The 25,323-nt window shown below is 39.5% G+C and overlaps 1 protein-coding gene across 4 annotated transcripts in view; it reads right to left on the bottom strand.

Moving 5' to 3' along the window:
* Window positions 1–5,622: 5,622 nt before the first annotated feature.
* GDAP2 (ganglioside induced differentiation associated protein 2) overlaps window positions 5,623–25,323 on the bottom strand; it is a 21,574-nt gene continuing 1,873 nt past the window's right edge. For 3 of the 4 annotated variants that reach the window (XM_052702900.1, XM_052702917.1, XM_052702908.1), the window contains exons 3-14: window positions 24,336–24,475; window positions 20,014–20,167; window positions 18,455–18,543; window positions 16,866–16,942; window positions 15,762–15,921; window positions 13,997–14,147; window positions 13,107–13,183; window positions 11,715–11,791; window positions 10,728–10,867; window positions 10,112–10,166; window positions 7,253–7,396; window positions 5,623–6,377 (exon numbers count right to left, since the gene is read on the bottom strand). In XM_052702900.1, the coding sequence (XP_052558860.1) occupies window positions 6,330–6,377; window positions 7,253–7,396; window positions 10,112–10,166; window positions 10,728–10,867; window positions 11,715–11,791; window positions 13,107–13,183; window positions 13,997–14,147; window positions 15,762–15,921; window positions 16,866–16,942; window positions 18,455–18,543; window positions 20,014–20,167; window positions 24,336–24,475 (1,312 nt within the window). In that variant the 3' untranslated portion in view covers window positions 5,623–6,329. Of the gene's footprint in view, window positions 6,378–7,251; window positions 7,397–10,111; window positions 10,167–10,727; window positions 10,868–11,714; window positions 11,792–13,106; window positions 13,184–13,996; window positions 14,148–15,761; window positions 15,922–16,865; window positions 16,943–18,454; window positions 18,544–20,013; window positions 20,168–24,335; window positions 24,476–25,323 lie in introns of those variants that run through there. The other variant, XM_052702925.1, reaches the window with a different exon arrangement.

Here is a 25,323-nt window from a genome sequence, read left to right as displayed (position 1 = left end):
CTGCCATGCTGATTCAGTGAGTCTCTTTTGGAATCTCCTGTAACTGGCTTATCTCTAGGCCCTCATCTCTTGCTGATGTATCACAAAGACTTTTAGGAACCCTTGAGACTGCACAGGAAGTATGAGGCTGAGAGTAGCATTTGGTTATGCTTAGCTTGTTACTACTGATAGCAGATAATGAGAAGAGTAGATCCATTTGCTATGAATCCACCTGCCCCAGACATAACTTTTGCCATTTCCTGTGTTCAATCCAGCAGGCCATCAGTTAGACCAGCTCACTGTTCCAGCACAAACCCAGCTCAGCAAGAGCCAGTGAAGAGTCTGTCACTGGATCAGTGAGTCAGAGAATATGTAGAACTAACAAATGCCAGGCAAGCATTCCCTTTTCTTGCACCACTAAGGGGCCACAATGCATCTTCCCTGTTCTTGCAGAGTGTTGGTTAGCCTTCAATATGCAAAGACACCTTTGAAATGCCCTTCCTGGGCAGACAGGGTAACATCTTGCTTGCAGACCTATTCAGATGATGTAAATACAGCTTCTTCTGCCAAAGTATTAGCAATGCCTCAGTGCATCCAAGTAGTTACATGAGCTAACTGCTGCTTTTAACCTTTTAAATCATGTAAGTTACAACCTCCTCCTTGCGCAAATATTCTGGTGAGAATGTGAAATTGAGTTGGAAACCTGGTCTTTCCAGGAAATAAGCACAGTTGACCAAATGGACAACGCTTGGTGTGTTCCGTATGATGTGCACCTAGTCCCAGTGCAGGACACCATACTGATTCGCCCATCTCATTTTGTGCAGTATTGCTTTACAGTACATGAGTTTGTCACCATTCTCAGTGCCACAACAGAAATCAAAGCAGTCTTGTGAACAAGACACAGTTGTGAACAATCCTGTCAATAAAGTCATTCAGCTCAGCACTATAGCCATACTTGTGAATGTCACCTCCGTACCTTTTGTAACGTGAAAGGCCTGGCTGCAGTCTGAGCGCACCAAATCTAATTGACCAAGCAGATACTGATCTGTCAGGGCATACGCAACTCAGGCTGATGGCAACTATGCAGGCCCTCCCTGCCAAAGCATTCCAGTCTCACAGGAACCTCTTTTCCTGAAGGTGCCAGGCACATGTGTCTGTGGGGAAAAGCTGCACAGTGCAGGGTATCTGCTGCCAGGGGTATACAGAGCATATAACATACAGCTTTGTGACATGATCAGTCCCAGCAGAAATGCTAAGCATATCACTCCAGGATTTTATTAAAAGGTCAATGATTATATTAGCCATTTTTAAAGCCTGCTTTTGATTGGTTTCCAGAAAAAAAAAAACAAAAAAAAAAAACACCCCAAAACAATGAAACTAGCAAGAGCAAAATGATCATGCTCACTCTTTCTTTTGAGCATTTGCTGTCCATATTCTCAGTGAGCTACAGGACCTTCCTAAAGGACTGAGATCGAGCTCTTCACTTTCCTGCAGCAAACTTGATCAGTGATCTGAAAAATCACATAAGCAGATAGCAGCTCCCTGCAGGCAGCGTGAGTCAGGGCTGTGATTACTAATGTGAACACAATGCAGATTGGGTATGGATGCTGTCTCTCGTCCAGGTGTAGTCCCTTTTCCTCAGACTTAGTCAGACAGTCTCTCTAAGACCTGGCCCAGGCTTCATGTACCATTAGTGACTTCTTGGTTGCGAAGCAGATCTCATTCCTACAAACAGCCCCACCCAGAAGCATCACTGTTAGAAGACATTGAAGCACAATGCCTCAGATGTTCCTCCTTTCACAACACAGGGATGGGCATTTATTACTTTTTGTCTTCACATCCCTGATAGACTGGAGGAGTGGTGAATCTGCTGTCTACATTTCAGCTAGATTAAGGGGTTCCCATAAAATTTGGGTGAAAGTGTTGAGCACGCAGTACAATTTAAGCTTTACTGCTCTTGTTTCAACTGCACTGAAATCTCAAACAGTCCTACATCATCTGGATGAGGAATCTGGTTTTCAAGGGAAGCACAGCTGAGAAAGGCTTAAAACAGGATCTGATTAGCCAATTAAAAACAGATGTTATGCTGGCAGGCAGGCTGCTGTGGATCATCCAATACAATCCCCTTCCCCTCGTTTTTGTACATAATGTCCTTCCAAGCACAGCCACCTCCCCTATAGCTATGTCTAAATTATATTAGGAATCTTGGCAATTTTGCCACTTATACATGTTGTGAATGGTTTTGTCATTTGAAATATTTTAGAGAGGTTCTAGAATCAAGTAGTCAAAGGTTTATCAGAAAGGTATCTGGTAGTCAAAGGAGTCAGACTCAGTGCAAAAGGCCTAGGGTTGCAGTATTTTGATCTCTGCCATCCTTCACCTTTGCAAAGCATTCCACCCTTCTCCCACAGGAAGAACTCCATGAGACAGAACACTCACCCACCACCCCATACTTTGCTTTTGTTTAAAGCATACAAACTCAGAGGGCTCTGTATCCTAGCACTGAAGCATAAAACATCTTTCTTTTTTTTTTTCTTTTTCAGCTTAGAAAGGAAATAGCTTTTTGCAGCAGGTTTGCTTGTTTCTCATTGCTTCACTGCAGTTCAGGGCTGCTTTAGCTCATCCATGTCCTCATCTGATCTTAATGCAGAGGCTTTTGGTTTGGGTACTCAGTCATTTATCTAACTTGGGGCCAATCTCTGTTCCATGGGAGACTGAAAAAAACATTCACTGGGGCAGCTGCTACATACTAAGGTTTGAATTCCTTGGCCCTGGAGGATCACTCATTGAGCTGTTTCAGGTAGATAGCTTCCTACACTACTCCCTCAAATGTAGCTGAATAGTGCCCCTTCCTCTCCCAAGCCTGTACTTGTAACAGAATTCACTACGATTCCTTTAGCCAGAATCAACATCATCAGGAATGTCTGTAATATACTTAGAGGTGCAAACAATTTTCAAATGAGGACTATTGCTTCTGTTGCTTGGTCACAGATTTAATAGGATTCATCCCAGAGAGGCCAAAGAAAGGGGAAAAACAAGATTTTCTCTTGTTTTTCACTTTGACAAAGGAGAAAGGCTGATATCAGCTTGCTGAATAGCGGAGCCATCTAAATTAATTTCACATGGAGTGTCTGGTCTCAGTAGTTGGATGCTAATCCTTTGCAGCACTGCAGCCACATAAGTGCTCAGGGATAGACTAGAGAGAAGGTCTAATTCAGGACAAAGACAAGGCAACAGAGACATTTACGACAAAAAAAACCAACAAGGTTTTAGGCTACTATGAGGGAAGCAAAGTTGCCAGAAAAACTCAGCAGCTCTGTTTTCATTCTAAGAAAGCAGGAGAATGAAGGAAAAGAGCAGCTCAATTTCAAGCATACGTGACTAATTCATGCCACCTCAATCTCCTGCACAAACCTGACATTCTGACTTCGCCTTCAACTCTTTGCCACCTCCTATTCCCAACAGCAGCTGCTTAAGAAGAAAGCGCAAAACGCAACAGGAAGAACAGAGGCAGCTACCAAATGCTTTACCTTTCACAGCCTTGGTAATTGCTTTAAAATTCAGTATGGCCAATGTCAGCAAGTAATCAGAAAGACTTTGATTGAATCACCTGACTCTAGTAAGGCATCAGCTTGACACAACCTGGCCCCAAAGACATCTAAAAACAGCATAAGTAATTTCAGAAGCTTTCAGAAGAGGTATAGCTAATAACAAATAAGTGCCTAAGTGCTCCATGTGAGTTTCACTGACAGTAACTGTGTCAGTCTAATGTCAACATCACAGGGAGTTACAGCAGCAAAAACAATGCTCACATAATTATAGTAATATGCTTCCCTATGGTGACTCCCTCTGTGAGCCTACAGATGGTTCGAAATAGTCTAAGCAAGGCACAAGACTTTCATCAGGAGTTTTAATTCTGCAGTGGGTAGGGTTGTTAAAACACTAAGAGTTAAGATGTGCAGAGAGTGTCCTCTTGGGCCTCTCTAAGATGAGCACATTGTATCCACCCTTAATTATGGTATGCCAGTGTTTATCTCAGCCTAAAACAAATGCAGTTTGTATACTAGGATAATTTTAATTATACTGAATAACCTGAGATCCTCAATGATTTGATCTCCTTCCCCATTCACCCCCCCATAATACATTACTTCTAATAGGCTCCAGTAAATATACAAGTGGTAAATCATCACAAATGCAGATCCACTGAAAAAAGCATGATTTTCACAGCACAGTGCTGGTCTGTCCTGCCGCTCAGATATATGACTTGCATTAAAAAAAATAAAAATTAAAGCAAAGTCCTTCAAGGGAAAAATATACACAATAAGATACACAGTGCCAAGATCTCCTTTTTCACTTTGCAAATGCACCAGAGACAGTTTTGCACTTCATTGAGCCAAATAATTTCTTAAAAAGACTGGGCTCGGGTCTGAAAAACGTGCAGACAGAGTCCTAAGAAAAAGCATTCAGGTCTTATGACTCTGAGCCATCTGTGAGCTAAAGGCATGGGGACGGCCTCAACTGATGAAGCTGAGAGCTCTGTTTTCGCAATATACTTTGAATCACCTTTAATGTGCCTATTAAGTGGGCACTAGCTATTTTGCAAATGTCCTGGTGGAAATGCCATGGGTGTGAAAAACAGCAGATGGTTAATGGGGGTGGAAAGCTATACAAATCGTTAGAGAGGCATGGAAAATTCACCGCTGGCTGTAAACCAGTTAGGAGACAAGGGCAGCTGTAAACGGCTAGGTGAAAGGAGGTTAGGGACATGTGGTAGCTGTTCCAGCTTGACTGCTGCTATTTCCCTCTCTCAGAAAACAACAGACAAGCATCAAAAGAAGCATCTGTAATCCACGTATTAACAGCAAGGTGGTTTCCACTGTGCTACAGTTTCCAGCCTTCAGCAGCACCTTAGATCTGATAATGGAATTGCATAAAGATCCTGCTAGCCACTTAGAGAAGCACTATTAAGTTGTACGTGCATGACTGTTAAATCCCAGCCAAGTTTTCATCTGTAACTGACATACCAACACGCTGAGGGTATAGGGAGCCTAAACACAACATCAAGCCAAAAGGAGGCCAGGGTGGGAGAGAAAGGAAACTCAGTGTAGTTCCCTCTTCCACTGTACTCCTAATACAAGAAAGCCAAAACCCTCAAAGTGCAAACAAGTTGTGACACTTCAATTACACATCAAAATCAAGGGAGAATTATTTTCCTATTTATCCAAACAACATACAGTGCTTTGGGAGAAAGAGATGTTTTCAGACTAACCAAACTCACAAGATCTCATGATGACATTTCATACTCAGAACTTTTGTGACATTCTTCCTACAGTGGACTCCATCATCCCTGATGATATTTTTTTTTAAAGAGAGCCTCCTCCCTATTCTTTTTGTTGGCAGCTGAAAGACTTTTAAATGTCCAATTCCATAAATATCACTGCTGCACTCTTGTATACAGTGTCTGTCAAAATCAGATGTCATACAGTATAATACGTAAAACAGCATATCAACAAGTAAAAGGGTCACTGATATCTCTAAGAAACCACTTGGCCTCTCCACCAATTCAGAAAGATGTATTCATGTATCACAGAAACACATCCGGCATTTCAAAGCAGATATGAAGAACTCTAGAAGAGTATAAAGGAAGTGTAAACGCTTTTCAACTTTATTCTTGCTGGGAGGGTAGTGGCATCCTGACGTGTCACATCATTCACTGAAGATGGACTGGGACTGTATCAGGCTCCTAGCTCAGTCAGCTTTTCTGGTACTAAGTGCTGCAGTAATCTTTGCTTGGCTGCAGTGTTCTGTTCAGCCTGCAAACACGGTATTCCCAATTTCAGGTACTTTTGCTGCATCAAAACCAAAGTAATCATCACTAACCAATAGGGAAAGTGACCAGATACGAAAGCATAGAAACCATATAATGAGCAATACGTCAGGCTGGTACTGCACAATATTTGTACAAACCAGTCAAAAACAGGTACAAACACAAATGGATGTGGAAAACTATAATAGTTGTAAACACAATCGAATGTTTTTGATGGATCTCCCTGAAAAGAGAAAGTCTGTTCAGGAATAAATGTAACAGCTTCAAAAAAGAAGAAAATAAAATACTGATCCCAAAAAAATCAACTTTACCATTGGATAAATATATTTGAAATAGTTGTACAGTTCACAGTGGCATAAAGTGTTCTGATTGCTTGAGTGCTTGAAAATATCTCATCAGTAAAAAAATACCAGAGCTGGGGAAGGAAAACCCTCTCTCTGAATTCTGTGGGCAAATGCACAGGTTTTGGCAGACATCAGGTCATTGGATCCATGGGAAACCAACAGCATTGCAGGACTGCAGATCACAAGTCAGGGGATGGAGGATACGAAGAATAGTAAGGCCCATTTTCCTGAAATGAGAATAGAATAAGTAGTTGAACAAAAACCTTCTCCAATACACCTCAGTGTAATGGATGCTAATACAGAGACAAAAACAAAGAGGTACTCCTGACTGCTTCTTCTGTAATACAGTGACCACAATTCACCCAGGACAGGACTGTGTTGATGATCAGAAAAAAACAGGCCTTAGTTTTGCCTCTGTTTTAAACAAGCAACAACAACAAGTCAAAAATTCAGCCTACTACTATGATGTAAGGAAGCCAAAAATGCCAGGAGAGCAAGTTATTCAGTTCAAGACAAAGTTGCCTATGCAGCTCTGGCTGTTGCTTTGTAGTTAGAACACAACCTGTTTGAATTGACTTGGGCAGTGGAAATCATATTCATTCCACCATTTGGATAGAGACCCGGGATGGGGAAGAAAGGAGGAAGAACCAATGCTGTGGCAAGGTTCCCTACTTGATTTCCACTTTTCTTTGCTGCTTCCCCACTCACCCCTGCCATGTACTCCATACATGGCATAGGAAAGAAAAAAAGACAGTTTTTTTTTTTTAAAAAAAACATAGGTGTAAATTATATAGCGTATGCATGACAAGTTATATATTGTAGACAGGCTCTTAGCATGTTAAGGTACAGTTCTTGGCTGAAGAAACAGAGTCTCTCTCATGCATACAGGAGGCTGAAACCACTGGGAACGAAGTCTGCTTCTTGGTCAAGCCCACTCCTTGGAGTACATACAAAATACTGAACAACTAGACATTCTCTTTGCTTTCCTCATTCTTAAGATGTGGAAATCAAGCCTTTAAAAGCTTTTGCTGACCAGAACAAGAGACACACAATAAGTACACTTGAGAGCACAGACAGATATTTGCCACATGAAGTCACTCACCCTGGCATCATACTCAAGAACAAAAGGAGGGAGATCAATCTGTTCTGGAGGTATGGCTCTGAATAACTGCTGAAGGCTTTCCACATAGTGGATCTTGTCCTTTAGCCCTGAGACAGTAAAGGTAGTGAAAAACCATGTTGAGACCTGAAGATAAACCCCAAACAAAAACTAATTAAGATGGTGCTGTTTCAAAGCCTTACCATTCAACATAATATTTTTAAAATAGGCTTGAGTTAAAACTGAGGCACTGATATAATTGCAATAACACGACAAGGTCAAACAGTACACACCATTGTTTCCCAGCAAGCTTTAGAGCTTTAAAGCTAGTGTGTCCAACTCCATACCAGCTCCTCCCTAGCTGCCAATTTAAGTTCCCTATTTTCTACTGTAGAAAACCACAGGGTTAAAAGTATCAACTCTTTTTTTTCCTTCCAGAAAACAGCATAGAACAAATAAAATATGCTATCTCTCAGTTGGGTCATAACCTTAAGAGAAACTTATTACAATAGGAAAGTTTCATTACAAGAAAAAGGATCTTGTGTGGAAAAAGCTGCAAGTAGTCTGCAACAACTTTTGTATACATTTCTGACTGCCAGAAATGGCTTTTATAATCATTACAGAAAAACAAGAAAAATGGCTCATAATGAAAATGGAGATGAGGATTATGAATATTAATTTGTGTTTCAATTTTAAAACATTCCAAAATCACAATCAAGTTACTAAACTTATGTAAACAATTTCTCTGGGTACAGTTATTCAACATCCACCTACTAATGCTTCACTCATAACACACCAGATTCTAGTAAGCTTTGTTGCGATGAATGGAGAGGTGAGAGAACTCACAAAAAAGATGCCCAAAGAGCCCTTTATTCACATGTAGACAGCTAGAGCAATAACTTTTATGTACAAGAGTAAAGTGTATAGTATTTCAAGGGTATCTTAACACAAGTTGTCACTCAGCCACAATTGTGATAACCTAAAAACGAAACATAACAAAATACCCCCCCCCCCCCCCCCCAAAACAAACAAACAAACAAACTGGGAATTGGTCCACTCCATTTGCCCTTCATGAATGAAGGAAAGCTTCTCATGATGAAAGTTAGGAACCCTTCTAGTTAGATGAAGTGACATTTGTTACTGTGGCCAGTTGTGTGATTTCACAGTAAAAATTGTTACTTTCCAAAACCACTCAAGAGAATTGAGTTCCTCACAGACCATAAAAACACTCACATCAAAGCATAAGCAAAAGGCAGAATTAACCTACAAAAATTGACTGTGTAGGGAATATCCTTCTTCATGTTTTTGAGAAATTGCTAAACCCTGCATACTTAAAACCATGTGTTATAGATAAGCAGTCAGCCTTGGAATATATGTAATTTAAAAGTTTCATATCTAGAAACCAAACAATGTTTCTTGGCATCATGAAGTATGTAAGTACATTCATAACAATGCTTGTTTTCTAGGGATATGTGAATTTCCAAGTCTCTCTTATCTGTTTTAGCACAGAAATAAACACTGCAACTGTAAAAGACAGCAGCCACTCATTGTTCCAGGATTCAATAGCAGTCACCATCTCCACCAGGACTTTCTGCTGCATATCCTATAGCATATTTCATAAGCAGGCTGTCTCTGCAACAGCCAGCAGCAATCCTTCTTCCTTTCAGTTGAAGAAAATGGCTTGTCAGGATAACACTGACATATCCTTTTATCTCCAGCTGTGTTGCTAGAATTGGGTACAAACCAATTACATTTCCAGCAAGTCAGAGTTCTGTCTTTCTCATCCTCCCTGCTTTCTGCCAACTATCTGCTTCTCCTGTAGATCTGCCGAGTTCCTCCAACACAAAACATTTCCCAGTCAAATAGAGTTGCATAGGAAGAGAAGAGGGGGGTAAAGTACTGCTGGGAACCTGGAACACCAGCATTTCCCAGCTTCAGCTTTTCCACTCAATTCTGTGAACTTTAGTAATGCTGTTTGTCTGCTCATTCATTTTCTGAAGCATCAGAGCTGGAAGCTCTAATTCTGTACGTATCTGAAGTCTGAGTGATAGGGGGAAAACAAACAATAATCCTGACAGAAAATGGAAAATACACTGCTGGGAGGCTGCAATCTCATCTGTGTAAAGACAAGAAGCTCCAAGTCTCACAGTGTCCCAGCTGTACACGCAGAAAAAGAATCTTCAGAAATTCAGCAGTTGAGAACTCCCTGCTGAACGTGTAGAAACATATAGTTTTATCACATTTTCATCAGTGTTAGCAAAAAAAAAAAAAAAAAAAAAAAGTAGAACAAATACACTTGATGTGAACATGGAGGATCATATTTCTAATCTTTTAATAGGACAAAAATTTTTAGGAAGGGCTGCTGCCTGACATTGAGATCATTTGAAGTAGTCACACAGATGCAAAATACAGAAGAAAGAGCGCCATCTTTTGTTGCCCCACACAGGTCATAGCAAAGGACAGCAACTTACAGTTTGACCAGTTTTTCATCTCCTAAAGCACAGACAGGATTTTTCAGTACTCCATATGACAAAAGTATTATTCCCACTTGCCTTTGCTACTCCACACTCTATAATCCTAAGTAATCTCATTGCTGCTTGACACATTTCTCTGTTAAGGATATACACAGCAAAACAGGAACAAGACAACTGCACTGCACTGTAGGCTGGAAGACTACAACTAGATCAAAGGCAGAAATGGATTTCAAATTCTCTTCATGGAGCCAGAAGATACTGTCTAATTTTGAAAGCCTCTATATAACTTATGTTCCTTACACTACAGTTTTACATGCTACTCTGCCAGTATCCAAAATGTTGTTTTTGTTTGTTATTTTTTTTCTTTTCTTTTTACTATATACCTCACCTTTGAACGAAATGTTGGGTGGACAAAATATAATGCCTTCAAATTCCTCTTGTACCTGGTTTAAAAAAAAGAAAAACAGCTCTTTAAAAGTGACATCTAATTATGTTCACCGAGACAGCAACTGTCAAAACACAGATCATTTTGCTTAAGTGCCTGTGCTGACATTTTAAAAAGCTAGATCCTGTATAAGCAAGGGCACATACTAGGACTAAATGCAAAGAGAAAAAATAGAATTATTAGTGTTTATTATCATAGCCTGTTATCTTTTATGTGGACAGTGAAAGTTACGGACAACTTACGACTGCCAATGTTACCCAAGCCTCTTCCCTCACAACTAGAAACATACTTCTAACGATGTCAGGCTCCAAAAGCTCCACTTCTGGAGAGACAATAAACTCCATACATTTATTTCTGTAACAGCTACAGACAGGAGATGGCAGAGAACAGAGCTTCTTGATTTCAAATATCGTTCTGAGTTGAAAAGTTTAAATATTCCTTCTTCTTGCTTTTGTTACTTAGATCTTTGCCCCAGCTCAACAACTAAATGGGAAAACAGATAAAAGGAATGGCAAACATTTTCACAGAACAGAAGGGTTATTCTCATATTGACACTTACTTGGCATCAACAATATCATAGAGTTTCTTCAAGAAATTAGAATCTAGTTGATTGTAATCATTTGTAAGTGTATGGAAATACACTAGCACATATTCCTTAACTGCAATATGATCCATGACGTGGATGAAATACAGAAGAGCCTGAGATGAAAAAAAAAAAAAAGATGGAATTTATTTCTTTGAAAATAATTCCTTCACAGTTGCACTGTATTTTGATATGCTTCTTCTAATTCATTCACAGATGAGAAATTATGAAACTGCATGGCATTCTGTTTGAGCTACAAAAGCAAGGTGAATATTCCAAATCTTTAACTTGACTGCAGTCATTTGAAAGTCTTTTTTGGTCTACCTGACTTCACAGATGGAGATAAATTCCTGCTGTTTTCATGAAAAACTATTTTGACTTGTTATATTTGTGTTTTCCAGTTACAGAAGCAAGGTGAGTCTCTTTGAGAAGAAAAATGAGTTCATGTAAGGCATGTCTCTCTGCATACAGTCCAGTTCCTTCTCCAGAAAAGCCATCCCAAAATACACAAAATTATATAGGGCATAAGTTTTGATCTGTTTAGGTAAATATTTTTCAGTTACTTTTTAGGGGTAAGCACTGATCTACACTCTTTCTGGTGACCAGCAATAGAACCCTAGGGAATGACATGAATATATCAGGAAAAGGCTCTTTGCCAGGAGAGCGGTCAAACATAGGAACAGGCTCCCCAGGGAAGTAAGGTGGTCATGGCCCTGAGCCTGCCAGAATTCAAGAAGCCTCTGTATGATGCTCTCAGATGTAGGTCTGATTTTTAGGTAGTCCTGTGTGGAGCCAGGAGTTGGACTTGATGATCCTTCTGTGTCCCTTCCAACTTGGAGCATTCTGTGATTCATTTAAGCCATTTACACATAACACTTCTAGTATTAACTCCAAGTTGCTCTTGTAATCTAACTCTCAAAAGTCACATTCAATCTACACAACTTTAGTTTTACAAAGTCTTACTTTTTCCATGTCTATCAATGTTACAGGGATATTTCTTCCAACAACTACCATCACTGTGCGACCGCAGTTATCCACACCTACAAGAAAAAAATAACATGATGAAAGATCTCCCAGCCATGTCAGATTCCTAAGCTGTTCCTTTTTTAAACCAGGGAAACACAACTCAGAATTTTCACAATGCCTCCAGTTTCTATCTCAGAAATCAGAAGAACTATCCTAGAGTTATTTCTCACTATGCCAATCTATGCTGGTCTAGAAAAGGCAGTTGCATCATACCCCAGAAACTTAAGTATCAAGGAATATAATTTTACATCAGTTGTGCACATGACATTTACCTAAATCAAGAAATACCAACCCAAAGCACGCCTTGTCTACGACAAAATAATTAAAAATTAAACAAAGTGAAAGGTATCACACAGCCTTGGTATTTGTGTAAAGATGATGGTAAGCATCTGGAGTTTCAGGAGGCAAAAGTTCTGAGTACATTTTCTCTGCAGAGCCACTGGCTATGTAAACACAACTATGATTTTAAAAGCTTGACTACTTGCTTCTTTCTGTCATGATGCAAAGCAGTACTAAGCCACTAGGACCAGCAAGTTTCACCTTCAAATGTGACACCACCTAAAGAAAAAGAACGAGAACGTACTTCTGCTTCCCGTGCTGCAAGGATCTAGCAGCTAATACTTTCCACCAAACTCATCAGGATGTTCATTCTCTCCCTAATTTCCATATCTACCAAACTCAAGGTTATAAGATATACTTCTCAGGTTACTACACCAGTAGTGCTGTAAGGAGGATGCAGGGAAGAGTGACTCAAATTCAAACTGAGGGAAAAGGAATAAGACTCTTTCTTCAGAGAAACTGCATCAAAATCTGCTTTGGTTACTGTTCATTCTCTGCATTAATCACTTGAAAGCAACATTCATTTATTTGCAAGAAAATAGGTTATTCAGATCAGGCAACGAATTACCTCACACAGAGCACCTTCTAATTGGCTTAATCTAATGGTACTTATTACATAAAAACTGCTAGCAAGAAAGCATAACTGCAACTCTCTATAATTGTTGCTGAACACAGAACATTTCTTTTTTTTTGTTTGTTCTTCATATTCCCATTCCCACTGAGTTCATTGTTCCTTTCAGAATGTTACTGGTTACATTCTGCAGGTAAATCTAGAATATGCAAGTATCCTCAGCCTGTTAAAGAGAAGCTTTTTGGGAGTTTACCACACAGAGTTCTAAAGTCAATTAAGAGAGAACGCCTGCTTTACTACAGAGGCACTGACCTAGCTCGATGATACTATATGTTGTACTCATACAGAAAATGTTACATTTTTATTCTGTACTTTTATCCTATGGCAATATACATCAGTCATCAGTACCCTGAATTTACCTGTCTGGTACAAGGCTTTAAGGGAAGCAATGTCAGAGAGGTCTTCAGCTCTTGCTTGACACAGCCAACGATTGTAACTAGAAAAAAAAAAAAAAAAAGACATCTGGTCAAATTTAGTCCTCCCCCTTTGGCATTAAAAGCCTGAAGTAATATATGGAGGGAAGGACAAAACAAACTCTCTTAACATGGATTTCTGACCAATGGAGCTTCTTTCAAATTGCAAAAGTAGTGTCAGGGAGGGAGGGAAAAAAAAAAAAAGTGCTCACAGACTCATCTAAAGAGTTTTATTGGGGCACTGAATACGCAACTGCTGGTACACAATACAATTCTTGAAAAGGAGTCTAGAAGTTGTACCCAGCAACCAGAGTCATATATGGGTATTACTTTAGTTTTTGAGTGGTGAACAATTTGACTAGGAATGGCAAACATAATTCCTCAACAGCCTCTAATATTGGATTGGCTTCTTTGAAAGTGGTCAGGTACATTAAGTTTAATGGCAGAAGAAAAAGAAAACAAAAAAACAAGAAGAGAAATAAATGGATACTGCAGCTTTTTCATCTTTCTACTTTGAGACAAAGAGGTAAACTTCTGCTAGCTGCCCAGAGCCTCTGAAGCAAGCAGGCAATACTAAAGCCAGTGACCCCACCACATCCAGTGGTGACAAAGCAGTGACATCATGTGGCAAAAAGCCAAGCCAGCTGTTCCAGTGCACTGGGCATGCCAGTGGATTCAATGGCTTTCCTTTTGCTACCCATTCCATTCAGAACAAAGAAGCTGCTACTGAGACCGAGGGTGAAACCAGACTTAACAGGTAATGAAATGAACATGAAGGTTGGTCCTGTGAACAACTAGCTAACCCAAAACATTCACACAGACAAGGAAATTCTCACTTCCTCTGGTGCTGTTTTTGCAGTGCTGCCTCTGACAGCTGTCCCTGAAGGATGAGGCGTCTCTGTTTATCAACATCTCCCTCCATGCGGGCAAAAGCATGGGAACCAATGAAAGACAAATCTGCCTCCAGCCCCTCTTCATCTGAAGCATCTGCAGTAGAAACAAAGGTAGCATAAAATGTTCAAGCAGCATATGAAACAGCAGTGCTGCTTCTGAATTGCTGTACCTCAGTGAGCCAACCCATTCATCATGATACACAAAGAACACAATGTACCATGATTATAACACATACTTGAGAACTGCAGACTTAACCTTAAGATGTTGGTTTGTCTGTAAAATAACTTTGCAGGTTGTAATTATCCCCTTGTAACAAAGGGAATGACAGATAACTCTCTCAGAAGGACTCTAAAAATAAGGTCTAGAGAGAGTGATTTAGGTTTACAATTGTCTTAGCTGTCAAAAGTGGAAAAGTAAGCATGCAGAATGACATGTGCTGCAGTTTTATTCAGTTTAGAAGCTCTACTGCGGGAAAGGCTCAGGTCTTCTTTTGCACTGACACTGCTGTAACAGAGGCTGTGGACAAGTTGATAACCTGAGTTTGATTATCTGCTACCTGGCTGTGAGATGAAGTACAACAGCACAGGCTCACTCGCTGCTAACAATATGAGAATGCTTCACTGAACTTGACATCCTCAAGGAAAACTGCTGAGGCTTCTGGTACTGCCTCTCTGGGCAGTTCAGATAATAACTGAGTTTCATAGCTCTAGTACGACATGCTATACTAACAATGGGAAAAAGGCCACAAGATTCCACCACACATTTGCCCCTATATGTGTTAAATCAAACATTTCATAAGTTGTTAGCCAGTGGTTGAATGTCTCACAGCAATCAGTCAAAGGAGCAAACATCACTAGCCAGAGGTTTAGGTAGAGAGGGGAAAAGAAAACAAACAAGAAACTGCAGTCTGAACAGCAGTAGCTACATTATAACTCGTACCACAAACAGGAAAATTAAGTTACTGGTATCCTTTTTGCATACTCAGCTTTATTGCTACCAGCCATGCAAAAGCATAAAACCTTTTAAACTTACTCTGAATTCTCTGCTTTTCATAGCTTAAGGCCTCACTTGAAGTGCAAACTTTTCACAGGACTACTTAATGGGGAAGACATCTAAGTCCATTCACAGTTTTAATTTTCATCTCTCAACATCCAATCCTGAAACTCAGGCAACCTCTTTACAACTTGAATTCATTCCCTAAGCGTTTGACAATCACTTCTCAAACACCCGGAATTATTTAGTTCCTCTACCTTTTAGAGTTTCTGCTAATTTTCATTAAGTACCAGCGACAACAAAAATCAGATCAAGATGCAGACAACATTTCAAGACATGGTGTGTGAAAATCCATTTACAACAATGCTTGTATCAGTCAAGGACTGGCACAATTCTGAAGGGGAAAAAACAGTCCTAACCAACTCAGGAGAAAAACTGCAGAAGGAATGAACACCCTATCTCTCCCTCCAAAAAAATAAAACAAAACAACAGATTTACCACATCCTCCAGACACCCTCCACAGCGAAGCAGAAAGCAGAAGTTGCTGCTGTGGAACATGCGAAGCTTACAAGGCAGCTTGACAATTCTCTTTGTTACAGCTTGTCTTGGATGAGGTGCTCTGGGAAGACATCTCTTTGCTTGCTATGCGCTTTTTCCTCTTTTTCCCTGACTTTCACACAGAGACCTTATTCCAAAATTCAGTTAAAAACTCACCATCTGGAACACCTGGCTTTTCAGTAATCCTGATCTGCCGTTCTGGTACTACAGGCTCCCCTTCTGCATTACCAATATCTGCAGGGAGGTAAGGCAAGGATTGTATCTCTTCTTCCAAAGATCTTGGAAAATACAGAGGCATCAACTTCTGGTAAGTGGCCTACAAATAAGAAAAATGGGTGAAGGTCCACCACGCATCCTTACTCTTCAGACATGCAACACCTGCCCTTATAGCAGGGAGCTTCTCTGAGGTCTGGAGGCAAACCACTGCTTCCCTGGATAGCTTAATTTGGGCTGCTACTTGGCAATAAAAGCAGATAGCCTTTCTTAAAGTTAGTTTTTCTTTTTTCTTGTTCTTTTTTTTTTTGCCACACTGAGAAGATCCTGCTTTGAAGTCATGAACTCAGGTAGGAAGTAGGTAATTCAGTTTTGTAATGAATCTACATGGATGACAGAGTCAAAGAATGCTTAGATTAAAGTTGGTCGCTACAAATCCCCATTAAGTTATTTATTTTCTTCATCCAGAGGAAACATAATATGAATGGTGCTGGTGTTCTCCACAGGAACAACCACTAGCAAGGCTGATATATATTGAGAAATCAATATTCAAAGTGTTATCACCTATCTGAAAACAAGTCAAGAAATATCAAGGTTGTTACTTCAACAAGCCAGCAAGCAATGTTTAAGGTGTTTGTATGTGATTTGTGGGTGAGTTATACTGGAAACCAGGGCAATCTTTTAAAAGCACAAGACAAAAACACTGTATAAGGAGCAAGCCTTGCACAAGAAATCTGTGTTCTAGCTGCTGGAACACATTCAACACAAGTATGTACTATAAACTCTAATACTGACTCCTGTTCATAGCTCAGGAACAGGCAAGCCAGAAATGGAGAGACTGAACATGGTGACTTCTAGAAATACAAGCAGTGCTGGATAAGATGCTATGCTGGCAGGAAACAGAAGGATGCTGTACAACCAGAGTCTAAGTGAGACAGGATGATTTGTAGTGGGAGTCCCAGTCCAAAACCGTGTGGGAGTTGATTCTGCTGCAGAGAAGATCACACATGCCTATGAATTTTGATGGAATGAACTTCAAGAAAATACCTCTTCAAGCTCAGAGACTGCAAACACAACCTTCTCCAGAGTCTCCCCGTGAACCTCCAGGAACCTTCTAACTGTGCCTGCAAGGAAGAATGAATGTAGTTAGAAGAACACACACATATGACCACAAGCAAGGGAAATCAGTGGAGTGCAGAATAGAGAGAGACATCTCCCCTCTTATACAAAGTAGCATCACGGGCAGCACACAAACATGGATTAAGAGGTGGTTTAACAAGAAATGGGGCATATCGCAAATTCCATCCTCATTCTCTCCTGCTTCTCACTTTAGAAATGGATATGAAAATTTAAGAATCTGTGATTTTAGCTTACTAGGTACACTTCAATTTGTTGAACACGAACCAAGCACCCTGCAAAAACCAAGCCAAATCCTTCCTTTGGAGAAGGACTTTTGAGTTCTAAGCAAGTTGCCAAAAACAGACGTCCCTAGAACAAGTCATGGTTCCCTCAGTTACCATAGAAGCAGCTTGACAGCAAGCCATATAGAAGTTGGTACAAAGTGAAATCAGACACACAAAAACTCAAGGGTCAGCTATGCTAAAGCAGCATACAAAGGTTATAAATGGAATGCAGACAGAAGGAGCAGGCCAATAGAAATCAAAAAGGCAGAAAAGTAAGAACTAAGCAAATACATAATATTCTTCTCAAAGAATGCAAAAACACACAAAGTCATTTCAGCCAAGGACTTTTTGTTTGTTTGTTTCTAGTAACCTTCATTTTTAAATTTCATATTGATATACTTGAATCCAAACTTGAATTTTTTTTAATCCACAAAAATTTATTCTAATAAGTTCCATACAACAAATGATGCAATTATAAAACAAAAACATTTCTCCTTGTTTTTTTCTCAATATGGTTCATATTAGCATCCTTTTAGAGTTCCTAGTTCTCAGTTTGAGAGACAGCAAACAGCTGATTCCTATGCACCGTTTTCATTCCACTTGTGAGCTTACAGATACACCCATCAGTTTCAATGTATTGCAGACTGAAGATGACTAGCCTTTGCTATTCCTTGCCTTTGCCTACTCTTGTTGACCTCTTCTGAACTTGTAGTTTTTCCTCCAACACACAACTTCAGAAGTGGATAAACCACACATTTCTAGCATAACGTCCTTTGTTTTGTTCTGCCTTGCTTAGCTTGTTCCTTTGAACTCTGTTAAGCTGATGTTTTCAGAAACCACTACAGTCTCAAGGTTTAGCTCTCCTGCATTAGCCCATCGTGTGAAGGCAGAACCATACAAGGATAGACAGTGGACAATTTTTTTTTTTTTTTTAAATTACAAGCAAGCTCATCTTAGTCTTCAGCATCTTTTCCAGCTCAGTAATGAACACATCGAACAGTAGAAGTTCCAACAAGAATTCTCACAGATGCTTACTGACAACCTCTCAGAGAAAGCTCATTTGATTTTATCCTCCATTTCTGTTCACCCATCTAAAGCTTGCCTCTTTATATCCTCCTCTAACACATCACAGTCCCCTAAAAAAGAACCTTTCCTGTATCAACACCAGGCTGCAGAGATGAGCAATCTATTGAATACTACCAGTGAATTTATGTCACTTCCCAACAGACTTACGCAGTGCTATGTGGGTGGCATCCTCCAAGGGGTAGCATCTTTTCAATGAATTAATGACACAAAATCCTACAGAGCACATTGCCTGTTCCCTGAAATCCAGAAAGAGAAATAAATAAATAGAAGCATCATCTACGGTCAGATGGAAACAAAGCTTCACCAATCTAGTAGATAACACCAGTATTTATCCCCTGCCTCTGTGTAGTAGTAATGTCCTTTAGGTTTGCTCAGAAGAATTTTTTACCTGGAAAGACACATGCCTACCATCATTAAGCAGAAACTGAGAGAACCATTAATGATTCCACACCATTTTCCCTCATGTTTGTTCTCAGTTTCTTCTTCTACCTCAGCTACACTGTTTCTGCATTTTCTCACATCCTGAATGAGAAAGTTCTTCCATCAGCTTCCCTGTAATCTTTTCCAAAACTTTCCTTCCTGCATAGGATTGACAGTAAGGGAAAGAAAGGAGAAAAAAACAAAAACAAAAAACAACAAAACCAGTGCTCTTCACTGCAAATACCCTATTCCCTAACCTGACCTTGTATGTATTTTTTTGGGGGGTCAGTAATCCAGACTCTGACTGAAATGGCTTACTTGGTCATAGCTATGATTTGACAATCATTGGCATGGAGTGACATATACATTAAGAAAAGCAAGAACAGGAAAGTGCCACATTGTTAGAAAAGGAAAGCAAAGGTGCAGTCAACAGTCAGAGGAGTTTGAACTAGCTCAGAGCTGGTAGACAACAATTCCATAAACGTCAGAAGTTACTCTAGATAATAGAAGGACTAAAAGGCACTCAAATTAGTAAGCAGAATTATCAATACTTCTTCATTATTCATAGAATGCTCAAATCCAGTTCTGACTTTGCTCATCAATTTTAAGGCAAAGACAAGCAAACAAAACCCAATAATAACAATATGCACTAGAAACTTTAGCTGCAATCTGGATTACAAAACACTTACTACTGCACTGTAACACACAAGTCAGACTTGGGTGAACTGATCTTCCCAACCTTACATAGATATAAAGTATATTTCCTGACACTGCTTTTGTTCAAGTTTTGTTCTTTTCTTTTAAATGATGGCTATCATTACAACAGCCATCATGGGAGAAGAACAGAACACAGAAAAGCAGAAAACATAAAGATGAACTGTTAGGTAAGAGGAAGTAGAAAACACCATAGATGAAAGAGAGGAAGAATTACAAACTCACCTGCAGCAAATATTGATTTAGAAATAACCTTGCACCCTGACACAGAATTGCAGCTACAGTACGAAAGCAGACAGGCCAAACATACGCACTGTTGAAGCAGTCAGATGTGCCTGTGGGTATGTTCACATGGCTGCACAAAGACACAAGAAGCTGCTGCCTGACCAAATTCTTTTAAACCTTTTTGGCAGCACGGAGCCCAGCACAATTATTTACTTCTCCTCAGAATGGAGGAACACCGCACAGCTCTAACTACACGGCTTCAAGACCTGAACCAGCTCAGATCTCTGTGCAGACCAAAGCATAAGGAGAAAAAGATGTGCCATGGATGGCTGCTGCTATATGCTTACTTTGCAAGTTGCAGGACATTCCGGTAGCAGCTGTACAGAGAACTCTCAGCTGCTGTACGATAACGACTTTTGTATTTGGGTCCAACTGTGTGAATGATGAAGCGTGCAGCCAAATTAAATCCTTTGGTGAGTTTAGCTTCTCCTGTCCTGCATCCTGGGAAAAAACAAACGAACAAGGATTTGCACCAATGTCATGAAAAGAAAGAAGTATTCAAGCTCTTGACTTTCTCTAGAATCAGACAAGTTTCATCTTCACATGTAAAAATCAGTACTTTTTGCTATCGAATATTAAGGATAGTGCTCTCTCTATCTCCCAAAGCAGCTGCTTAAAGCTACCTAGTCATGCTGAATAGGTAAGAGCTCTGCTGATTCCTCCTGATTTTCAAAACTATACATATAAAGACAAACCATAAATTGCTGGAAGTGCTGTCTTGAGTGCTTACTATGCTACGTAGAGAACACCAACACAAGTATCCTTCAGAATTTAACTATTTGGATTTCGGAGACTGCTTTAAGGAGCTTTGCAGTCTTTTTATCCAAAATAAATCTTTACAGCTGCTGGCAAATCTTCCTGAAAACAGAAAAAGATCGAGCTCACATTTCACCTATGCTCCCAGAACAAGGTTCCATTCATTGTTTTGCTAATTTCTTAGTGTCCACAAGGCAAAAGTATGATTCTCAAAGGAGATCATACCTTTCTTGACAGACCAGATGTCTAACCTGAAGGCAACCAAGTTAAAACAACACATTTAATCTACTTCCCGCACCCTCCAGTTACATACTCTAGTAGCATTTTCCACATGCTAGCACACACCTTTACCTCACTTTAGTTTACATTTCTCTTTGGCAGGTCTCTGCAAGTTAGTCCTATGTAACTCCTGCAGTCTTTTGTTAGGAAATCAGTTTATCAGAATCCTTAAAGACATCCACAGGCCCTTGCTCTTTATTCACTCTGTCAAGACATTTTGGGTAAAAAAAATAATAATAATAAAAAAAAAATCCAGGAACTGCTGTGGTGCTTGAAGTCTGTCTTTCCTTTAAGAAAGGCACATGGAAGAATAGTCTGCTAACTTTCCCCCTTCTTCAACTAAGTCACTTCACATGAAATCAAGTCTACTGTGGTTCTGAACAGATGAAGTACTCCTTTCAGTCCTCCTTCCCTGCCCTCAAGGGGGAGCATTTCCCACCTTCTTTCTTTTTCTTGTACAGCTGCACTGAGCCACTTAAGCTTTCAGGCCTGACTGAAAATTAATCTTTTCACTGGAATAGTTTTTAACCTGATCTTATAGATTGCTATTGCCCATGAAAAGGAATGAAATATGAACAAGTGGCTAGGACAACCCTTCTTTTAGTAGAACTGCTACAACTTGGCTCAAGTCAATTATGAAGCTTCATGCTGAACAAGAATGCTTACCTCTTCTCCCTCTCCACTGTATTTGTTATGGTGCTCAGGCTGTATCACAGCATTTAAAAGCATATTTTATGGCAAGATGTGTTTCAGATTGAGAATCTTACTGAAGACTTACAGCACACCTTCTTAACAGCGACAACACATTTCCTTTACGCTAACTCTTCATAAACTTTTTTTAATCTTACAAATCATGTCATTATTTTTACAGATGTCCACTTTGTTTCTTCTGGATTAAGAAGGAAGAACACAACAGCATACCAAGCATATATTTCAAACTACTGCACATCCTTTGAAATGCTTCAACTCAGGAGAGCGCAACTAGATACATTCAAGGTGGGATAATTAGTAGATACATTTACTCTTTTGATTTTATCAAATATCAAGCTATTTTCTCCTACGAAGATAGGTTGAGGGAGCTCCAATTGTTCATCCTGAAGAAAATAATGTTCCAGGGAAACCTTACAGAAGTGTTTCAGTTCCTAAGAAGGCCTATAAGAAAACTGGAGACTCTATCAAGTGATAGGACAAAGGGTTAATTGGCTTTAAACTAAAAAAGGGAAGACTTCAGTTAGTTGTTATGCTAAAATTCTTCACAACAAAGATGATGAGGAACTGGAACAGGCTGCCTGGAAAAGCCAACCCTGGAGGTGTTCAAGGCCAGACGGGTTTCTGGGTGGCCTGGTCTAGAGAGAGGTGTCCCCGTCCATGGCAGGGGGATGGAATCAGATCATCTTTAAAGGTCCCTTCCAACCCAAAATATTTTGTGATTCTATTCCTTCTCTTTGGTCCATTGAAGTCACACAAACTCAAAGGAGCAACCCAAGACCTGTAATAAAAATAATTTTAAGTATTTTCTCTTTTAGAAAAGAATGAAGCAAGCCTGAGGTACAGCTCTGAACTCTGGAGGGAAACTAATACATTCAGACAACTAGATGCAGAATCAGTTATTTCTAACTACACTGACATTACACTTAGTGTTTCCCAATGCTTTCTATGTAGAGAGCTCTACAAAATTTATAAAACTAAATTAAGCAGCAAGTATAATTCCTGTTTTAACACATGGAGAGAGGTGAGCCAGTAGTGACTTGCGCAAGATCAAGGTTTGGGAAATCTTATTGTTTACCTGGTGATATTTCAAACACTACAGCAGCCTCTTGTACTTTGGAATGTTAGAGTGGAGAAAATGCATGCAGTGGAAAAAAAGCCACACTGGAATTGGAAGATTACTAGGATTTGCTATTACAGAAGGTCTTTATTTGACTGCAACAAGCATGTGTGGTTTAGGAAAGCATATATCAATAGCAGTTCACATGCAAGTCTGAGCCCTTGGCTATAGTATTTCTTTGTTAATTGAAACTACACTGTTCCCAGGAACACAGAAGTTTTAAAGAAAGCACAATTCTTCAAAAGTCAGCATATCACATGCTTTAAAAATCATGACTTTCCTTGGACTGTATGAAATATATATATATATGCATATGAAAGAGAGAGAATTAGGAATAACTGAGCTGAAAATCACCACTACACTCATTCTACAGCTTTAGACTAAAACCCATGCATTTTCACTTCTCATCAGGAACAATCTATGGAAGAAAAAAAAAAAAGAAAGAAAGAAAAAAAGAGCACAAAAAGAAAGTTGAGTTGATGAATGATTAACTAGTTTCTTATCCAATGCCCCTTCTGTTTCTGCTACTGTTAAACTCATATTAAAGAGTCCACAACAGTCAAAGTCATAATCTAGCTTCTCTTTCTTCTCCCACACCACATGCCAATCAGTATACAGTCAGAAAAGAATTCATTTCTGAAAGGATCCCATCTCAAGACTGAAGGAAAACTATCAAAAACAGAGAAATAAATCTGTAGCATGCATTAAAGAGTGCAGACACTTTTTAAATCTAAACCGCATATGGTTCAGGATGGCAAAAGGAATTTAAGGAACTAAGCCCAATTTTTACAGAGAACTTCCTATAGAGCTGAAAGTCCTTGAATTTTAAGGCCTCTTTGAAACCTTGTCCCTCCCATCCCACTTCATAATGAACTGAAAGAAGCACAAGTTTATTTCAGAAGAATGAATATATGTAGCAGGATCCTAATTAACATCTGCTGTTTTTTAACAGCTGAACAAGCTGAATGAGCAGAATAGGATATCTATTCTATTGCAGTCTAAGCCACTGAGAACTTGTACACAAAATACTATGCCCTTCTATCCATTTTGTTACTACATGACAAAGAGTTATAGCTGCTATCCAATAGAGTAATCAGTATCACTCAGGAATCAGTCTGGTCTCAAAATCCAGCTCAGTACCATACTTCTGAGCAACCTTAATTTTAACTGCAACCTGATTAACTGCAAAGACTCTGGTATGACCTTGGATAACTATAAACTCTTGATTCCTCACACAAAACAAAACCAAAACCCAAACACTCATTTTTATTTACAGGCATTGAGAATAAATTACTTCCTGAAAGATAGGAAGAGAAAGGATACACTTGTCTGTTTTGAAACTCACTCAATTCCTGCAATGGCAAACTTAAATTTATTTCTTCCACTCACCAAGCAGGGCAAGAACAAAACCTGAAGCTATATAAGACAGGTCCCTACTACAGTAAAAGCTCAGATGAGCAAGCCATTCTAAGTAGCTTCAAATAATAATGGGAATTCTTGTAACACAAAGTATGTGCTCAGCAACTTGCAGGCCTGTCAAAAGTTTTCAATGATCTGTAATTTGAATGACAAAAGTGGAGGAGTATACGTGAGCCTATCTTCCTCTCTTTATTTCACCTTAATAACAGACACCAGGGAAAAAAAGGAAAAAGCTGCATCCTGATTTTAGTTCATGCCCAAATAGCGATTCCTCAAACTATGCAAGGACTGCAGATTTCAGAAGAAAAACCATCTTCTGCTACTTACCCTTGAGCTTCTGAAGTTCATCCTTCAGGTCAGGCCCAGCATGCATGAAAATACTTTCAGATACTGGATTCTTATCGGTGAGAGACTCGTTACTTGTATTCACTATGGCTGTACAGTTCAGTAACGCTACGTCTCCTTTCCTGAGGAAACAGTTCATTGCAGGTTACATGTGAGATTAAGCAGCATATTCTCAAATGAGCATTTCCTTGTTTGTCTGTGATATGTTAAAGCATTAGCAATATCTCAGTTCCCACAGAGTGTAGTGTACCCTGATGTGCTCACCGTGCAGAATCATCCTTTGTCACTGATAGAGACTGACTGCACATGATCCTTCATTTCCTTGAAAATTCTTAACTTTAACAGTAAACTTAGGGATATACACATAAAACAGTGCTGTAGTTGTGTGTAGGGTGGTTTAGTCAGCAGAACATGCAAAGCAGCATAGAATGTAACGTGTTCCAAAAGTGGGACATATTGTCTCATATCTTAGAGATAAGATGACAGTCCACATGGTGTATTATTTCCTAAGTGTTAACAAATATTTCTATCTGCTTTTTTTGTTGGTCTGCAGGAACATTATCCAGGGCACCTCACTGCTGGTCTTCCTCAGTGAAGATCTCATGTAACGCTGCAACTAGAAAAGTCTTCATTGCTTTTGTTCCAAAATTGTGAACTCACTGTTTGATCATGTTGACACTGCTGAATAAGGGTCAGACAAGCAGAAGATAAACAATGCAGAGATCCATGCAAGAAGATGGAACAGCAGAACTCTGACCTGCCTTTTGTCACAGAAATAGTCATTACAGATTTTGGAATCAAAGAGCATAGGAAGGGAAACAATCCCCAAGCACAGAAAGAGATTCAAAAGACAGTTCAAAGTGCACAAGCTTATTTTACCCAAATCCAAGTCACAGCAGATGTTTAGCTTTTAGTTTTTCTTATTTCTTTGATTGGTTCAGGAAATCCACAAACAGCCTTATGTCCTGCA

The sequence above is a fragment of the Tympanuchus pallidicinctus genome, unplaced genomic scaffold (assembly GCF_026119805.1).
Source record: "Tympanuchus pallidicinctus isolate F22 unplaced genomic scaffold, pur_lepc_1.0 scaffold10, whole genome shotgun sequence".
NCBI classification, from domain to species: Eukaryota; Metazoa; Chordata; class Aves; order Galliformes; family Phasianidae; genus Tympanuchus; species Tympanuchus pallidicinctus.
Note: the sequence above shows the minus strand (reverse complement) of the source record. Positions and strands in the feature narration are given on the sequence as shown.